This window comes from Monomorium pharaonis, chromosome 6 (assembly GCF_013373865.1).
Source record: "Monomorium pharaonis isolate MP-MQ-018 chromosome 6, ASM1337386v2, whole genome shotgun sequence".
NCBI lineage: Eukaryota > Metazoa > Arthropoda > Insecta > Hymenoptera > Formicidae > Monomorium > Monomorium pharaonis.
Window position 1 is genome coordinate 14,793,730 of NC_050472.1, and position 20,628 is coordinate 14,814,357.

Below are 20,628 nucleotides of genomic sequence, written 5' to 3' on the forward strand. Positions count from 1 at the left end.
GTCGCCTCTCTCTCGTTCGCCTCCTCCGGGTTGGGATGATCTCGGCTCCTGCGTCCTCTCTTACAGGCGTTGGCTCGTCTTCGACCTAACCATGGTACTGTGACTCTCACCAGAGTCGGATATCCATTTGGGGAATAATAATAAGAAGAAGAAGGCGTTGGCTCGGGACTTCGGAACACACGCACAGTATTTTCGATATTACGTCCGCAGCACGAGTTAGGAATCCTGGATCTCGCGGGAGCCGCTCGGCGGCGCGCCCCATCTTGCCGCCGGCATTCCGGGCCCTTATTGGCTGATTTCGCGAAAATCGATTTTCGCGCAGAGCGCGGTGCCCACGCTGTCGCCGGCTGATCGATCCAAGCACGATGGTCGATAATTATGGGCCCCGGGCACGAGAGTCTTGGCGCTTCCTTCCGCGGCCGTCTCTTCTCTCCTTGCCGGGCGCATCCTCCGCTACCAGGGCGTTACTTCTTCCTCGACGGGGCGTTGGCTGATCATAAGCTGTCGCGATCCTTACGCCGGACTTCCTGCGATATCGGGTCTGCAGTCGCCCCGTCGGGATGCCGGCTTCGCGCCGTCGCTGGATCCTGAAAGCGTGATTCGGCGGCAGTATCGAAATTCTTAAATGGCACAAACGATAAGCAAGATAAGGGCGGCATTACCTGCGGACCCACGCTTAGAAAGGGTCTTCTTTTACTCCCTCGATGTCCATTCACTCTGCGATCTCCGGGAAGGTTCTCCGTTGAGACGAGACGCCCAAAAATTACAATGAGATCTTCAGAGCCACCGATCTCTGCCGCACCCGCGGTACAGCGCTCGCAAAAATCTTAACAATTAATTGAACGGACAGCACGTGGCAGGGATCGTACTCTTTCCTCTTTTTCCTCTTTTTCCATTACTGTTCCCTTTTTTACACTAAATCCCACAATCCTCCTCTATTTCCTCTATTTTTGACATGGCACATAAAGTTTTAGTGTCTTAACGGGCTTAAAGTTTTAAATTTTGTAAATAGTTGCGTTTATTTTAACAACTGATGAGTTAACGGGCGCGTTCAGCAGACGAAGCAGATTAGTGAGCGCTCAGTGATTCTCTGATATGATTGGTTCTTGCCTTTAGTTCTTCGTTGGATTTAGAAGCAGAAACCAATCGCAGTAAAGAATCACTAATCCGCTCCATCTGTTGAACTCGCCCATTGTCTTATTAAAATTTGACGTTGATTTGTTGCTTTAATAGTAAAAGCCAATCATGTTCGACTACCCACAGTATGTTCTGTTGAGCGCGCCTATTGACACTAACCAATCACAGATGTTGGTCTATATTTTGTTGTCGCAGGCTACGCTTGCACATATCGTGTGATGTGAAAACTTTTTGGGAAACATCATCCAAATATTATTAGCTTAGAAGACAAAATAAATATGAATGAAAATACATTTAATGCCAGATTTTCAGTAATTGATGAATTAAAAGGATTTAATTCTATGCCTTACAAAGTATCGATAACAGATGAACTTTTAAAACTTGCACGAAATGCACGTTGTTCATATTACGCTTACTTAGATGAGCAGAAAAGAAATGCAGAAAAAAAGAAAAAACAAGAAGCAGACGAGGAAGAAAGTAAAAAAAAGGAATTATCTATATTAGAAAATGTAAAAGCATAAAAACCTTAAAATCTTATAAGTTAATATCTGAAGAGAAAGCGTATAAAGAAACTATCGAAGAATCCGAACAAATGCAAACATTACTGAAAAATTTAGCTAAGTCCGTCACAAATAAAATAGTTTTACAAGAATTAATAGGGAGTTTAGAAAATCTTCGAAATAAAGAGAAAGAACAAAGAGTTAGAGTTGAAAAATTAAGAGGAAAAGTTCAAAAACGGAAATCTCAACCTATTAAGAGAGAGAATACAGTTAATAAAAAATTTAAAGCTAGTGAGAATGTCAGTGACCCATTTAGTAGTAAAAAATAAGCAATATCCAAATGTGATAAAATAAAACAATTGTACTAATTATTTTACTGCGATAACATTGGATCTTTTATTAATTTATGTAAGTTTGTAAGATATTATATAAGTTTATAAGATATTAAGCTGAGCGTGCGTGTATATGTATAATACATACATCACACAGAAAGAATTTAATTTGTTTAAAAAAATTTGTTTTTTTTAATGATTATTTTTATTAAAGAAGAATAACATTACGTTATATATAATTGTTTCTTATCAATTAAAATTCCCCTTATTTCATCAGAAATCTCCCCTTTTTTCATTAAGATTTTCCTCTTTTTCCCTTATAATAAAAAAAATAGAGAGTATGATCCCTGGCGTGGGACGTCACACACACAAAAGTACAAGATAATACGCTTTTGCGTCCGCTTCCGAGCGGGAGGACGCAGGGCCCGCGTGATGTTAATGCGTAAAGGCCCTCAGGGCCTTGTGACGGACAGCAGCCTGCGGCTGTCACGTCACAGAGTACAGGATATTTTAATGATATCATGTGCTATGTGGAGAATATGTAACAGAGTAGAAGGAGGAAATGATGTACAGGGTTTGGTACACTCCACAAAACACCCCGGCATTCCGTTTGGGAAGCCCGGAATAAACTCTATTTTTTAATGGTTTTGATGTATAATTAATATTAATCAAATATTTGAAAAGAATTTTTATATAAACGTTTTATTTCTTAATGGTTTTTATTTATAATTAATATTAATCAAATATAAAAATAGATATTTTATATAAACGTTTTAATATAAATGATTATTATCTCTATTTGTTTTACAAAATTTATTATTTGTATTTATAAATGTATACGTATATATAATTATTTTTATATAAATATATATAGTTTAAAAAATGTTATTTATATAAAAAGTAAAAGTACTGTAAAAAACATATTTTTAATATTTATTTCCTATTTATATTACATTAAATATGATCAAGTGTTTTTTACATTTACGTTTTTAATTCGTAATAAATGTGAAATAAATGTGAATTAAATCTAAAATAAATATTAAACAAACATGAAAAAAAGCATTAGTTAAATATGAAATAAATATAAAATAAATATAAAACAAACATGTTAAAAATGTTTATTTAACAAATAGATTTTAAATGTAAAATAAATGTTTGTTTAGCAAAGAAAATCTATAAATTTAAAATTAATAAAAAAAAAACGTTTAAAAAACATTTAATAAACGTTGTCTGCTGATTGGGTTACAGCTTTCAGAAAATGCGCCATTGTATTTTCAATGATAAACCAGAGTTTTAAACCAATAAAAGCGAATAATTTGTTAGAAATCTGCTGCTTCCGATTTTCTCTTACAATTTTCCCACTTTAGCGATAAATATGTAATATTTTTGCCATATTTTTTATACTTGCAGACCACTTAACAGCTTCCAGAGAATATGTCATTAATTTCATTAATATACTTGAATTTTAAATAAATGAAAGCGAATAATTCGTGAGCAATCACAGTTGTTTCCTATTCGCTTTGGCAATTTTGCATGTTGGAATAAATTTCACAAATTGTGAAGTCCGGCATCCGTGAAAATTTCTACTTAATTTTATGAATTACGTTTTGTCAATGCAATTGTCAATAATGTGTAAAAAATTTTGGTGTGGCAACATAATTCCTTTATTTTTCTTATCAGAACTGTTATTTTGTGTATGTAAATGTATGTAATATTAAATGGCAAATATTTTAGTTTAATTTATTAATGTGACTTATACGTATTTGATTTTTACGGCTAGAAATGTTGCTAACTCTTGTATCATAAAAACAATTTAAGTACATTGTCATTTTATTGTATTGGGTTGTCGGAAGTCATAACGCATTTTTGCAACAGATGGCTTTAGTTTATTTGTGCAAGTACCAGAGTCATTTGCATCTATGTTATTGCTATGTCGTTTGACAGTTGACAGTTCTAGCTTCATTCTAAAAAAAATTAAACGATTTTGTTAAGTTTTGAAGATTTTACGACAAGTTGAAGATGGAAGACCAAACTGTGTATTTTCGCCATATTTTACTATTTTACTTCCGTAAAAGGAAGAACGCGCGTCAAGCTTGTAAAAAGTTGCGTAAAGTTTACGGTGACAATGCTCTACAAGAGCGCAGGGCCAACGATGGTTCACGAAATTCCGTACTGGTTATTTTGATCTCAACGACGCTGCTCGGTCAGGAAGGCTTACTAAGGTTGATAACGATAAAATAAAGGCATTGATCGAGTCAAACCAACATTACACGACACGAGAGATTGTAGAAACATTGAACATCCATCATTTAAGCGTTCACGACCACATTAAGAAGCTGGAATACGTAAGCAAGTTCGATATTTGGGTTCCTCATGAACTTAAAGAAGTTCATTTGACGGCGCGTATAAGCATTTGTGATCAAAAATTACTGGAGCTTGGATGGGATGTATTGCCATACCCACCATAATTAGTCTGATCTTGCGCCGACAGACTTCCACTTATTTTGCTTTCTTCAAAACTCCTTACGTGATATAACATTTAATTCAGATAAGACTATAAATCAGCACCTTGTTCAGTTTTTCGCAAATAAAGACAGGTCCTTCTATGCACGAGGAGTTATGAAGCTTACTAAAAGATGGCAAAAGGTTATCGAACAAAACAGGCAATACATCATTGATTGATCTTTGTTCTTTATATAAATAAATGATAAAGGGCATAGCGGAATAAGCAGGTGAAATCTGCCCCCGCACTAATCGAGCTCAAATTGATATCATTAGTTGGCACCCTTGAGATGTAAAACTTCCCCAAATATTAATTACAAAATTGCATTTTTGGGGGAGTTATGGAGGGGAAAAAAAATAAAGAAAGTGGTTTTTTTCGAAAATGGTCGGACCGATTTTAATGAAAAAAATATATGTTGTAAACATCATTTAGACAAGTTTAAGAAAATTTTAAGTAATTTTTGTGGTAAAAAAAAACCCAATAAAAAAATTTTTGAATTTTTTATGAATTTTTTTGGGGGTGATAGTTCTGAGATACCACATTTATATTTTCACAAAAACATCTTTAGATCTTCTTCTTTAACACATTTTTTTTTTTAAATTAATCGGAGTGGTGGAACATGATTAAAAATAATAATTCACACCGCGCCGCCGTGCCGCGCCGCGCCGGCTGGGCGACCGGGCCGCGGCGCACGGCGATTGTTGTCATGTTGAACTTACATACTAGTTGCAGTGTTGCAATATTTAGTTGCCAAGAAAAATTATAATATAATAATATAAAATATAATAACACATAATATTTCCAGGACGTCTGCAATTAGTTTATAAAACTTATCGTTTCGGCAGTTTACCACGAGGAAATCGCCTCTCACATTATCTATCATCGAGGTGCTTTTTTAATGTGAGTTCCCTTGCCTCTCACATTATCTATTATCGGGGTGCTTTTTTAAAGTGAGTCCCCTCGCCTCCTACATTATCTATTACCGAGGTCCATTTTCAAAGTAATTCCCCTCGCCTCTCACATTATCTATTATCGGGGTGCTTTTTTAAAGTGAGTCCTCTTGCCTCTCACATTATCTATCATCGGGGTGCTTTTTTAAAATGAGTCCCCTCGCCTCTCACATTATTTATCATCGGGGTGCTTTTTTAATGTGAGTCCCTTTGCCTCTCACATTATCTTTTTGGCGAATGGACTCACATTAAAAAAGCACCTCGATGATAGATAATGTGAGAGGCGAGAAAATTCACATTAAAAAAGCACCCCGATAATAAATAATGTAAGAGGCGAGGAGACTCACTTTATGGAGACCCACTTTAAAAAAGCACCCCGAACATATGGAATTTAAAAACGTACTGCAATCTCCTCGTGATGAACTGCCGAAACGATAAGTTTTATAGCCTAATTGCAGAGACTGAGTCCCAGATGCGCACAGTAATAAACGGACACAGCAGGCTGAGTGAAACGGACACAGACCAAATGCACACGGACCAGATGCACACGGGCCAAATGCGCACGGACCAAATGCGCACAGTCGCAAACCTATGTGGTGCAGAGAATGCTTTACACACACACACACACACGCACACACGCACGCACGGCAGGGGGGGGGGGGGTGCAAGTGGGGGCTTTGCCCTCCTCCCGCACCTACCCCGTCGATAGAGATGCCCGAAAAGTCGCAACCCATGTAATAAGTTTGTAGGTTACTGTGTCCGTTTGGTCTGTGCGCATTTGGTCCGTGCGCATTTGTTCCGTATGCATCTGATCCGTGCGCATTTAGTCTGTGCGCATTTGTTCTGTGTGCATTTGGTCTGTGTCCGTTTCACTCAGCCTGCTGTGTCCATTTATTACTGTGCGCATCTAGGACGCTCCCATTGCAGACGTCCTGGAAATATTATATGTGTTATTATATTTTATATTATTATATTATAATTTTTCTTGGCAACTAAACATTGCAACACTGCAACTAGTATGTAAGTTCAACATGACAACAATCGCCGTGCGCCGCGGCCAGGTCGCCCAGCCGGCGCGGCGCGGCACGGCGGCGCGGTGTGAATTATTATTTTTAATCATGTTCCACCACTCCGATTAATTTAAAAAAAAAATGTGTTAAAGAAGATCTAGAGATGTTTTTGTGAAAATATAAAAATGGTATCTCAGAACTATCACCCCCCAAAAAAATTCATAAAAAATTCAAAAATTTTTTTATCGGGTTTTTTTTTACCACAAAAATTATTTAAAATTTTCTCAAACTTGTCTAAATCAAGTTTACAACATATATTTTTTTCATTAAAATCGGTCCAACCATTTTCGAAAAAAACCACTTTCTTTATTTTTCTTTCCCCCTCCATAACTCCCCCAAAAATGCAATTTTGTAACTAATATTTGGGGAAGTTTTACATCTCAAGAGTGCCAACTAATGATATCAATTTGAGCTTGATTAGTGCGGGGGCAGATTTCACCTGCTTATTCCGCTATGCCCATTAAAAAAACAAAAAATATGTTATGACTTTTCCGACAACCCAATAGTATATGAAAAATTTTTAATGATACTTGTCAAAGTGTATAATAATCGTGAAAAAACGAACGCATAAATTTGAATGCTAATGTTAATCAATGATCATTTATGAATGCAAACGAGTAAAGTGATTTTGAGTTTATAAACTAATACTGTCTTATCGAAGTAAAGTGCAAGTATGATTAACGAAATAAAGAATAAATTGCAATAAATTTTAACATCAATGATTATTACTTACTTTATCAATGAGTACAAAATAAAGTCTTTCTTCGAAGTTTAACCTGCAGCAACTTGCGGCGACGACAATATCTCTTCTTATGGCTCTGGCACACTAGACGCGATAAGCGACGAGCGATGAGCGATATCCAATAAGAGTTCTGCTTTTTCCAACATGGCGATGAAATGTTAAAAAATGTAGAGCTCTCATTGGATATCGCTCATCGCTCGTCGCTTATTGCGTCTAATGTGCGAGAGCCATTACGCGCAGCGGCGATCGCCTTGTTCTCCATTGCGTAGAGATGGAGAACTATCAATAGTCATCACTAACGATAATTATTGATAGTTTGATATCTAACTATCGATAATTATCGATAGTTTTCGATAATATAAAATATATTCATAAAATGTATTTTGTGTATTGTTACATAACGCGTTTACAAAAAATTGTATATTATACATTGGCGCAAAAAAAAAAACAGACAAAAATTTTGACCGAATTTTTAAGCAATCTTCAAAGTGATGCAACTTTGCGAAAAATTATCCAAATTACATGTATTTTTTTTAAATTAAATGGCAAAGACTCTACTTTGAGAATCCTTAGACGAAAATTTGATTTGTTAAGTGCGAACCTTTTGTATCGTATAAAAACCAAACTTTTTTTTTATTGAAAAAAGTAAAAGTTTGTTATCATTTTGTAACCGTGAATTTTCGAATATTATTGGCTACGGATAGCCGCGGGCAATTCAGGGTTCGGGCGGCGGGCTGGTTAAATGAATGACGGAGGCAAGCGGTATATATTTAACAATTATGATTTATTATATTCTAGGCCTAACTAATATTTACAGAGTCCCTATTCTACTATGTACAACTTATGTCTAATATCTCGCTATGCGAGGCGCGGGCGATCTGTTGTGGCGACGTGTGTCGCGGCGCGCATGTGCACAGAGAGTTTTGGTGCCGGATTGGCTGCGGTGGGCGTACGGCCCGTGTATCGGTCGGTCGGCACGTCGATCGGCGGTAGCGGCCGATCTTGGTGACTATGGCGCTCGTGGCGGTATAATCTCGGTGCTGCGGTGCGAGGCGGCGCTCGTATCGGTTGCGGCGGTAGCCGGATTGGCTGCAGCGTTACGGTCGCGGCTGCGCGGTGCGGTACGGCGTTTCCATTCGCCGAGTCGGTCGATGCGGCGCTATGATTGGTCGCGGCGGTGCGCGACTGCGCGGTGCGGCGCGGAGCTCAGCTCGATAGCTACGGCGATCAGCTGTTGTTATCGTCGAGGATTATCCCGCGTGGATGATTCTCCGCGTCGGCGGTTTCCCCTCAGTGCGGGGTCCCCGTGTGCGGTCGGGATCGGTAGCTCAGTGCGCCTACCGGGATCCGGATAACGAGCGGGGCGGTGGTCTGCCACTCACTGCGTGGCGCGAGGAAGCGCTCAGTGCGCGCTAGCAAGGAAACCGGTTTTAGGTTAAGTCGGCACTCAGTGCGTGCACTAGGAGTCTCAGTTCAGTACGCTGAGATGGATCGGTCGGCTCAGTACGCTAGACCGGAGAGGTCTGCTCTCTTATCACCAGCAGAGGGCTTTTATAGCCCCCGTTTGGTGACAAGAGGAGCGGAGATGTGCGGGGAGACAGAGATAAGCGGAGGGGACTACACGAGGTAGGAGGGTAACGGCCTCGTATCTTTATGCCTTAACGACGGCGGAGGAACGGCTCGTTACAATTTTTCACAAGTTTCTTGTCAAAATCTTGCTAATACTAATCCAGATTTTTAAAGATCATTCTTTTCTAACCAATTTAAAAAAAATACATGTCGATACGATGTTTTTTGTTGATTACACACGAGTTTGAAATTTCCACTGCATTTTAGGGTATTTTAGTGAATAAATACGTTTTTTTTTATTATCATGAATTTTGAGTATCAATATGATATCGCATATTGATTTTATTCGTGTTTAACTAAATCATACCGCCGTCATCAAAGTGACCCGATGTGCATCACATGGAAATTGACGGTTGGATTTTGCTCATCATGTGATTTTGAAAAGGCTGATTTTTTAAATAAAATTTGAATTTTTATTTCTTATGTATGAGTATGTGTATATGTATGCTTATGTGTGGGTTTATGAGTATAGATGAATGTGATCTTCTATTGACTTTAGTGAAATTGGTACATCAGCTATCTGTTATATTCAGATCAGTAAGTACAAATTTCCATCGATGAATTTCAGAGCCACATGATGTGCAAAATCCGACCGTCATTCTCCACGTGGTGCACATCGGGTCATTTTGATGACAGCGATATGATTGAGTTAAACACGAATAAAATCAATGTGCAATATCATATTGATACTCAAAATTCATGATATTAAAAAAATACCGTATTAATTTGCTAAAAATCCCTAAAATGTAGTGCAAATTTCAACTCGAGTGCAATCAACAAAATACATTGTATCAAAACGTTTTTTTTTAGTTGCTTAGAAAAGAATAAACTTTAAGAATCTGGATTAATATTAGCCAGATTTAACGAAAAACTTGTGAAAAATGATAACAAACTTTACTTTTTTAATTAAAAAAAAACATGTTTGGTTTTCGTGCCATACAAAAAGTTCACACTTAACAAATCAAACTTTTGCTTAGGGATTCTCAAAGTCTTTGCCCTTTAATTTAAAAAAAGTACATGTAATTTGGATGATTTTTCGCAAAGTTGTATCACTTTGAAGATTGCCTAAAAATTCGGTCAAAACTTTTGTCTCGTTTTTTTTTGTGCCAGTGCATTATATTTAAATTATAAAAATTAAAAAATTTTATCAAAATATTTCAGTTAAACAACATTTGATTCTAGCAACAAATATTTTTTGCTACAGCTGCTAAATTTTAAGAACTAATAAATTTAGCTTCGCCAGAAACGACATTAGCTGTTTTTATTTTAAAGACACATTTTAGCTGTCACGGCTAAATTTTAGCTTTGGTAACGAATCCTTTTTCTGTGTGTACATTCTGCTTTTCTGCTTCTGTTATTATTAAAATTTGTTTTTGTAATAGCACTTATAAAATGTTATTACATAATGGCGATAAAAAATAAAACAAACTATCAAAAACTATCAATAGTTGCAAAAATACTATTGATAATTTTTGATAGTTAAAACTATCGACAATTATTGATAGTGCATTGATAGTTTTCCACTTCTATCACCGCGCTTGCGCTTTCGTTGTACCCATGCGTTTGTTGGTCGTTTTTCATAATTTTTTGACAATAATTATAAGAACTGTACGCATGGAATCGAAAAACGTTAGAGAGCTTTTTGTCTTCGATTTTCGTGAGCTACATGATGATATGAATATTATGCGGAGGTTTATTAACACCCTGTATAATTTATAATTAATATTTATATAATTTAAGGAAAAAAATAAATGTTTAAAATAATCATCATATATGTATATCGTGTAGTATCTGGGTTAGAAAAATATTGCAACGAGAAAATTTTGCACGTCGCAAACGTAATAAATCAAAAATCTTATAAATGATATTCGATCGTCTAATATGCGCATGTGCACACTAATTGATTTAAATTTCTTAATTTTGTTCTTTGATTTTAGATGATTGTAGGAGAGTATCTGCACGGAAGACATTTCTCTGGACACACGACAAATGTGCTTTTTGGTTATACCATACCCTCATGGCTGTGGAATGCTTATCAAAAGGTTCGATAAATTTTAAAAGTTATTTGTGTTAAATTTTTTAAATTAATATTTATCATATTGTTCGCACAAAGTTTTTTACAGCATTATTATTAAATTGATTATAAATTTGTGTTATTATTTTTACCTTTAGTTTATGATTGCGTTTCAAGACTTGTGCTCGGTGTGCAGCTTATAAAAATTTAAAAATGTATTTGAGATATAAAATAATATTAGGTACCAAATCTTAAGATAGTTGACGTTCCTTTACTTGTCTAATTACACTTAAGTAATGAAGATTAAATGTTATATACGCCTTCGGCTCACCTCCCGCACCCATCCCATCGGTAGGAGTACCCTAGCTAGAAGTGCACAAAAGTACGGTACGTACTTTATTGAAGTTAAATTACACCTTAACTGACATGATTATTTCTCAACAAAGTACGCACCGTACTTTTGCGCACTTCTAATCCAGGGCACTCTTACCGACGGGGTGAATACGGGAAAGGATGCAAAACCCCCTTGCATCACTCCGCGTGCGTGCGTGCGTGCGTGCGTGCGTGCGTGTGTACCCCTGAAAAGATAAATTTCATTCCATATTAATAAAAAGACAATAATGCATTTAAAAATTTTTTTTGTTTATAAATTTTTTTCTTGTACTTTCTCGACTTAAAATTGTTATTTACATTACTCTCTAAGCATAAGAAGTCATTCTGAAAAATTTCAACCTATTTGAAGGTGGAGCCGGTTCCACCTTCAAATAGGCTAAAATAATTACCAATAATTATATTAAAAGGAGCCAATAATTACCAATAATTGTATTAAATGTTAATTAATCTTTTATCAGTTTATATCTATGTATGAAAATAATGTAAATTATAAAGCATTGTAACATTCACAGGTTGGTGTGTTCGGTTTTGGTGCAGCTTGCACCGTTTTAACTACAGACATTGCCAAATACAGCATAGGTCGATTACGGCCGCATTTTATGAAACTCTGTATACCTAATGTTGACTGCAGCCTGCCCGACAATCAACATAAATATATCGAGGATTTCCACTGTACTGCAGCGGGAGTCTCAGCAAAGCTATTAAAGGAAGTTAGGTAAGAACCCGAGCAGCACATTGATTGGCCAACAGTTGACTAATGTTAGGCTGATGAATTGTGCTACTAGGGAAAGTGCTTTCTTCTGAAAAAAATTACATCACGAAATTACACAAATCACGTAATTAATGTCAGCCAAACACGTAACAAAATGTTTCACATTGTTACCTAATTTTTGAAAATCATATGATTTGAAAAATTACACAATTTTAAAGAAAATTACATAATTTAAAAAATATGATTTTTAAATATCAGATAATTTGAAACATTTTGTTACGTGTTTGGTCGTCATTAATTACGTGATTTATTACGTAGTTTCGTTATGTAATTTTGTGACGTGATTTTTTTTAGTAAGGCTAATGCGAAAATATTCCCATCATCTTAAGGGGATGCTAAACTGCTAGTCAAACTTGATTGACGTCGATAATGTAGAGTCATTCGTACACATCATTAATAAAATTTTGTATGTATTTCTTTTATAGATTTGGAAATCTTTTTCCAAAATTAAAGTTTACGTATTAGTGTGAGATTTATTGATTAGTAAAAGTACATAAATACGTAAGCAACGAGCAAATCGCAAAAATCTAATGGGATCGACTCGGTGCTGACTCGCCAAGCTCTCACGCGCTTCTGTCGTCTTCGCTCTCCGGCCGGCGGCGTCTCGCGAACCGCGACGCTTTTTTTTTCTTGCAACCAGCGTTTTTTTTCTATTACCAAAAAAAGAGCATATATGCTGTGCTTTTTGTCGTTGACGGTCATCGCCGCTCTGTCCGGTATCCATCCTGAGTTGCATCGCGCGCGCGCGCGTGCACGCACGCACACGCTCTCAACCTTTACTTCTTCGTCACATCCTACATTAATATCAGCTTATGAATTAAATTTCATACCAAGAATTAAAAAAACATTTTCAGATTACTCTTTTTAGACACGAAATTTTCGTATTCATTAAACTTTTTTATTGGAATGCCTACGCTTAATCTGAAAACGTATGTTTTATTGTTCCTAAATGTTTGCTCCACTTGGGCCCAGGCTTGATTTGTGGGTACAAGGTTTAAAATTTTTACACCAGACACATTTTGTTACGAGTCGACGCCAGAAGCCGACATTTTAAAATTTTTTGTCGTTTTTTCTACAAAATTGTTGCGACTCGGCTTTGTTATCATCTATACTTTAATCTGGAGAAGGATTTTTAATTCTGTAAATGCAATTAAAAGATTAGTGAGATATAAAATTATCGGTAAAACAGGACAACTTTAGCATCTCTTTAAAGAGAGTTAAGGTATCTTAATCTGCTACGAATACGAATATTATCTGATTTCTCGATCATAATCTTTCATGTCTTAAAATGTATTTATCCTTTATTTTTTGACATAATTGAGGAGTTTAGCCACCTTGAAGCCTAAATAATTACGTGATTTTAAAGAATTTATTTAAAGAAAAACAGTATAGTAAATACAAAATTAAATTAATAAGTTTTTTTATGTTTTGAAGTGTATAAAAAAATTTTTAATTCCAATTTTTTTCAAAATAGCAGCTGTAATCCCATAGAGTGCAACGCGTCTTTTTTGAAATATGCTATGCGGCAAGCAGTAGAAGTCACCAGTTGATCGTAGAGCAAAACAAAAAAATTTTTATTATCTACATGAAATTTACTACAGATGTACCGGCAGAAATGGTGTCCAGGCTAGTCTAGCGCGGCGATCACGCACACACACGAAGCGCCATACGTGTTACTGGGCGCGTGGTGAAGTGGAAACGGGGAGGAGCAAAAAAATTGGGAATTGCGCCAATGTTGCATCCTTTGCCGCACGCTCAAGAAAGATAGAGTTATGAAGAGTGAGAAGACGTGATAGTACGACTCAAGCGAGAGACGTCATTAGTATCGAGTGTGAGTGAAACAGATATTGGACACCGGCGAATTGGTATCACGTCTCCTCACTCTTCATAACTCTATCTTTCTGGAGCGTGCGGCGAAGGGACACCATTTCTGCCGATGTACACAAGGATATAAAAAAATATTTTTTTTTTTTAATGGTAATTATTTTTGAAAAGTTTTTTTTTGTGAAAAATTGCGTATAAAATGTTCAATAACTTAAAAAATACTTAAAGAGTTAGTGGCAGTCAGCAAGCTAAAAAGAAGCACTTTTTTACTTTTTTTCAAAGATTTATTGATACTTTTAATTTAAAAAATTTTAATGCATTATAAAATAAGTTTTAAGAAATATTTTAAAAAGTTTCATGTAAAAATATTCATTTTTTGGGGCATAACAGCCAATGGCGTGGACGGCTTTTTAAAGTTGACTTGCGGTGAGCAAGATTTCTCGGGACTGGATCATCTGTAAGCAAAAATACGGATGGATTTAGAAATTATATTAGTTTCGCAGGTTCCTGATCGAAAAATTTGGAAAAAAATTAATTGGAAACTAATGGTGGACATTGGAAGTAAAAACTCAATTTTTAACTAAAAAAGCATTTATTTTGAGAAAAAAAGTATATAAGAAAATAAAAAATTCTTCGATCCCGATACATACAAAAAAAGTCTTTACAATTTTAGAGCTATACGCTGAGCCGTTTTTTAGTAATCTTGCTCACCGATTAAAAAAATGCTGTTTCGAGAAAAACGCGAGAAAAAGTTTGAATTTGATTGAGTTAAAAATTTTTTTCTTAACTTACACTGTGTGTGTGCGTGCGTGCGTGCGTGCGTGCGTGCGTGCGTGCGTGCGTGCGTGCGTGCGTGCGTGCGTGTGTGTGTGTGAATTGTTTTATACAGGACCATAGAGAGCACTTTCTGCTGACAGAACCGCTTTTAGGAAATGGCAAAATTGAAAAATCGATTTTTTATTTTTTAAAAACGGCTCTGTTAGCAGAAGATGCTCTCTATGGACTTAGAATAGACAATTCAGTGTAAGTTAAAAAAAATTTTTTTTAACTTAATCAAATTGCTGTTTGCCGACTTTAAAAATGCTATTTTGAAAAAAAGTTTAAACTATTTAATTATTTAAAATCTTAAAAGTAGGATATACAGGGTGTCCCTGATCATTGGTCAACGCTCGTAAAAAGGTAGAAGGGATTGAGATGAACATAAGAGTCCAATATTGTCTTGGGTTAGGTCTATTAATAATCGAGATATTAGCGTATAGGATCTGCAAAAATCTAATTAATTTCTATCGTAATTGTGAACAATAAATTAATGAAAGCTTATCGTGCATTCACGATAGATTTTTTTTCCGTGTTATAGCTCGAGCGGATGAAGCTCTTCACTCGGCGCGCTCTCATTCGCATAATTTGAAAAATTAATACCTTGATATTGGTGGACCTAATCCTGAGAGCGCGAGAAAAAGAAATATATATATATATATAATAAATATAAATTACGAGGATTTTTTAAATCGCTATTACTATCGGAACTATCGACAGTATATGGTAGTCCTCGTCGTCACTATAATTATGTTCTACAAGTATTATGTCTTCAACTCTTAATGGAAGTAAACATATTTAAAGTTTTTAACTCTCCTAAAAGCTATTATATTTAAATACCGTTGCGACATATCAGTAGTGAAATCAATAACGTCCTCGCATGCACCAGAAACAAAACACCTTTTCATGACTAAAAAACTGTGCAGCTATGAGTGAATTTTACGACACTCCGCTCTGTAAGATTTCTAAAACACAAGTGTAACCGTGTGACGCCGCAGCCCGAACAAACAAATGAATGTTATTCGAATTTATCTTGTTTTATTTTACACCTCCAATGTACGCGCAGCTTGTTTATAACAAAGCACTTTCTGACAAAAATTAAAGGTTTCGAGTCAAATGTCATTTCATTATGTTGGAAAACAGTGAAACAAAAAATTATTTGCACTATTTACATTAATGCGATGTGACTAGATGCTACAAGCGAGACGTGTCAAATTAAAATCAGAAGAAGTGGATGGATTGTCGTTAACGGTAAGCTTACGCCACTATTCCACGGAAATTCAACTTCATTAAGAGTTGAAGACAAAATATTTGTAGAACATAATTATAGTGACGACGAGGACTATACTGTCGATAGTTCCGATAGTGATAACGATTTAAAAAATCCTCGTGATTTATATTTATTCTATTTACATCCTACTTTTAAGATTTTAAATAAAAAAAATATATGAATGAAGAATAAATGAAAAAAACATGAATGTTATATGAACTTATCTTCTTTCATTCTACACCTCTACCAATGTACGCGCAGCTTATTTATCACAAACTATTTTTGTCACAAAATATTCGATGGAAATTTTTGTGCTAGTATAGGCGGTATTCATAGTAGTCGGTTCTTAAGACAGTTCTCATCGAAGATTAACTTATTTTCTATTTAAATACATGGCAAAAGATTACCCATATATTCCGTAAGTATTGACAAATTGGCAGCCAAAAGTCACGCGACTTACGGGTGGCACACAAATTTTTGGTTAAGACCAGCAATGGCAGCATTGTTTTTTTATGTTCAGGAATGTTCTAGCTACATTAAAAAAAAAAGAATCGTATGTTTTGTGATGGAGGTACGGTACGAAAATATGTCACGTTTAAAGATTGCTGCCATGTTCCTGTCAAGGTGAGGGGTGGCAGCATATTTTTTTATCAAAGTGCTTGACATCCTGAATCGATTGGCACAAGTTTCAGCTGTATGTTTTTTCAGGGGGTTTTATCTAAAAAAATCATACAGAAAGTGGTCTTTTTTTTAACATTTTGGTTAAGTTTTAGGGCATATAAAATTCGGCACACGGTTAACTATTAAAAAAGCTGTCGATTCGAATAAAATTCAGCGAAGGAGGGTTTTGTGCAGCCGGCTCTTAAACTATTATAGATGTAAAATTTTATTTTCGTATGCACGTTTAATCGACATGAAAAATATGTAAAACTTTGTTGTGAACCGTTTACTCCACAGAACTGACTAGTACTCTCGAAGAAATTTCTTTATTCCCAATGCTATCTCTAATAATACTAATCGGTGAACCCGAATCAATAATCGCATCAGCTACATAAGTATTTCATTACCGCTCGCCTGACTGGAGCTAATCTTTAACGTCACCATATTATACATGATGGGGGGTCATTGGCAAATCTTTTATTATAGGTCTTTAATTCTATTTGCCCGGCTTCTTCCACTGCGTCAAGCGGTCCATTCTACATGTCGATGCTCGTGGTCCTTCACTGCAGCCATATTGAATTTATGACTTTATATACAAAAAATGATATATTGACAACCCAATTTTTGCGTCTATGCTATACTGTAATTATTTATTGTATCCTAGCTATAACTTATGACGTACTTATGAAATTCTTAAAATATGGCACAAGCTATATTAAAACTATAGTAATTATTATACATATAAAAAAATTGTTTTCTCTTTACGGCAGGCAAAAATCAGCTTATATTGATTTACCTATTAACACCAGAAAAAAGGATAGCATTTGCCATATTTTAAAAGTGCATTAAAGTAATCTTATGTGTTATTTTATTTAAATTTATTTTTCTTCATAAATGGTAAAAAAGGCGCAAAAATTGATCTGTCAATTCAATGTGTTATGCGAAAATGTTGAGATCAATTACAATTAGACTTCTTATTTGGCATACTTCCATTTAGCATAACTTCCCTTTTCGCATACCAAAAACCTCCCCCACATAGCAATTGACATTTAGTGGATGTTTAGTGGACATCCACTAAACCTCCATATATCCATGGGACGTCCATGTCCTTGGTGGAAGTCAGATGGACGTCCATTAGAAATCCAGTAAATTTCTATGGCTTCATTGGATATTTACTTCCATGCTGGAAGTTAGACGTCCATTAGAGATTCACTAAACTTTCATAGCTCTATGTGATATTTACTTCCATGGTGGCAGTCAAATAGATGATCCATCTTACTTCTATAATAGATATCTCTGTCAAACATCTTAAAAGATATCTTTATTTAGAAGTAAGATGGATCATCTATTTGACTGCCACCATGGAAGTAAATATCACATATAGCTATGGAAGTTTAGTGGATCTCTAATGGACGTCTATCTAACTTCTAGTATGGAAGTAAATATCCAATGGAGCCATGGAAGTTTACTGGATTTTTAATGGACGTATCCATTATACGTTACGCGGATAATTAATAGAGGCTTGACGGAGCCTTGATAGATGACTGATGGACGTTTTGTGGATCATTAGTAAAGGCTTCACGGAGCCTCAATGGACGACTGAAGGACGTTTCGTGGAATCGAGGCTTCTCTACTAATGATCCACAAAACGTCCGTCAATCATACATCGAGGTGAAACCTTCACTACCCACCGCTACGTGGCGTGTATTTTTTGTGAATAAAGTGCACTTTCTAGACGAATAAAAGGAGTTCGTCAAGAGCGCAGAAGGAAGTAAGATTTTGCCATCGACATATAGCACAAGACTGTATCAATCTGTAAAAAAGGTTCATAAAAATAAGGACAAAATAAAAACTTTTATTAAAAAAATATATATTTAAAGAAATATTTAATAAGAAATATAATAATCAAGAAATATTTATACTCAACGCTATTTTAAGTATAAAATATTCTTAAATAAAGGCGCTTTTGCATTTTGTCAAGAATACATTTTTTTTATATGTAATGATCTACGAAAGATCCGTCAGACGTTCATCAAGGCTCCATGAAGCTCCCATCAACGATCCACACAACCTCTAATAGACATACTTTACGACGTCCAATGGAGGTCCAATGGACGTCTACTGGAGGTTTCATTTCTATGTGGGCCGTTTTAGCATACCACGTGATCACAGTTACTGCGCATACACGATGCATAGTCATCTACGCCAGGTCCGTATGTATATTGTGCAGAGTGCAAAAATTACGTTCTAACCTCCACTTAACCTTTTGTGTGTCATTGAGACGTATTTATTCCACCTTTTTATCATCGAATTTTTTAAATATTTAACCCTCTTTTTTACGTATCCTGATGCGGTTTTTTACTTTTTCGAGTGGCTAAGAGATCAATATTGATATTGTCGCGTCACCAAAGGAACACTCGCACACACACACACACACACACACACACACACACACACACACACACACACGCTCGCGCCAAAGGAAAACCAAACCGTAATACGTGTATTTTAATGACTATTATCGAACAAACCCAAACAGAAAAAACGTGGAACACGTCCTCGTCAGACGCTAAACTGTCATTTCGTCTTATTTACAAACATTTCCCGGCAAACAGCCGTTCAATTCAATTATTTATTACAAATCTCTTCCGGTAACCGGCCGATCGATAATATCGATCGGTCCGTCAGCTGACTAGCGCTTCAGGGATGTATCGGGCGACGCGCAACGCGCAACACTATTTTGAATACTATGGAATTGATATGTTTATTATTATTATTGTACTAAATTAATGAGTTGGAAAAATGCCAATTTATGTGAAATGATTCAGATGTGGAAAAAAAGGTCTTATAAATACATTTGAAATGTACATGAATTTTATGTTTTTTGAATCGTAGAATTAAAATCTGGAGTTAGATTTTTAAATTCAAAATGGCGGATCTAATATGGCGGATAAAAATTTAAAAATTGATTCAATTTACCCGAGGATCTGTATTAAGGGGTTTTCGGTTTATGTTGATTATAAATCTGAAATTATTAGATTTCCGAAATTTAGAATGGTGGATTCAATACGATGGAGAAAGCATCGTAATTTTATTATTAAAGGTGGAGAAATATCGATAATTACCGATAGTTTGATATCTAACTATCGATGATTATCGATAGTTTTTGATAATATAAAATATATTTATAAAACGTATTTTGTGTATTGTTACATAACACGTTTACAAAGTATTCAAGATAAGTATTTGTATAAATGCAGAATTTTAAAAAATGTTTGAATATATTTGTAAATTTTTAGGGACATTAATAAAATTAAAAAGAATGTGATTAAAATAAAAATTTATGATTTGATTATATTTTACAAAAAATTAAAAAAAAATTGTTTTTATTATATTTGTTTACATAAAATTGTATATTATATTATATTTAAATTGTAAATTATCGATAGTGCATCGATAGTTTTCCATCTTTATTTATTATATTATTTTAGTAAAAATCCGTGATAGGCGGTTTTTTGGATAATTATATTGCATCTGCCATCTTGAGTTTTTAAAATTTGACTTTGGATTCGTAATTAGTGGCTCCAAAAAACCTTTATTACAGATTCTCGCTTAAATCAAATAAATTTTTTAATTTTCAACCGCCATATTGAATCCGCCATCTTGAATTTTGAAAATTTGACTTTAGATTCATAATCAGCAAACACAAAATCTTTAAATACAACATTAATAGCGTTTTCGACCGGCTTGGGTTAATCGCTCCGAGAGCGATTAATGAGGCCGATCACAGTCATTCTTCTGAAAAAGGGAATAACTGTGATTGACCAGTTCTAAAGAAAAGAATCTGAGACGGGTTGTTCGTGACTCGGCGAAGAGTTTGGTTAGCCCTACGGATGGAAGCAGAGTGAGAGGACGCCGTGGAACAATGCGCGAATATATAATACACCGTTAATTTAATGTGGAATCACACACGTGAATCTCATAGCGAATCGGAGACGTCGTATATTTAAGATCAC

At 35.4% G+C, this 20,628-nt stretch overlaps 1 protein-coding gene across 6 annotated transcripts in view; it reads left to right on the top strand.

Annotated features, from left to right (window-relative positions):
- Nucleotides 1-20,628, top strand: part of LOC105838954 (putative phosphatidate phosphatase) — a 240,593-nt gene that overhangs the window by 74,108 nt on the left and 145,857 nt on the right. For 5 of the 6 annotated variants that reach the window (XM_036288455.1, XM_036288453.1, XM_036288454.1 and 2 more), the window contains exons 3-4: nt 10,801-10,905; nt 11,783-11,985. In XM_036288455.1, the coding sequence (XP_036144348.1) occupies nt 10,801-10,905; nt 11,783-11,985 (308 nt within the window). Of the gene's footprint in view, nt 1-8,065; nt 8,861-10,800; nt 10,906-11,782; nt 11,986-20,628 lie in introns of those variants that run through there. The other variant, XM_036288458.1, reaches the window with a different exon arrangement.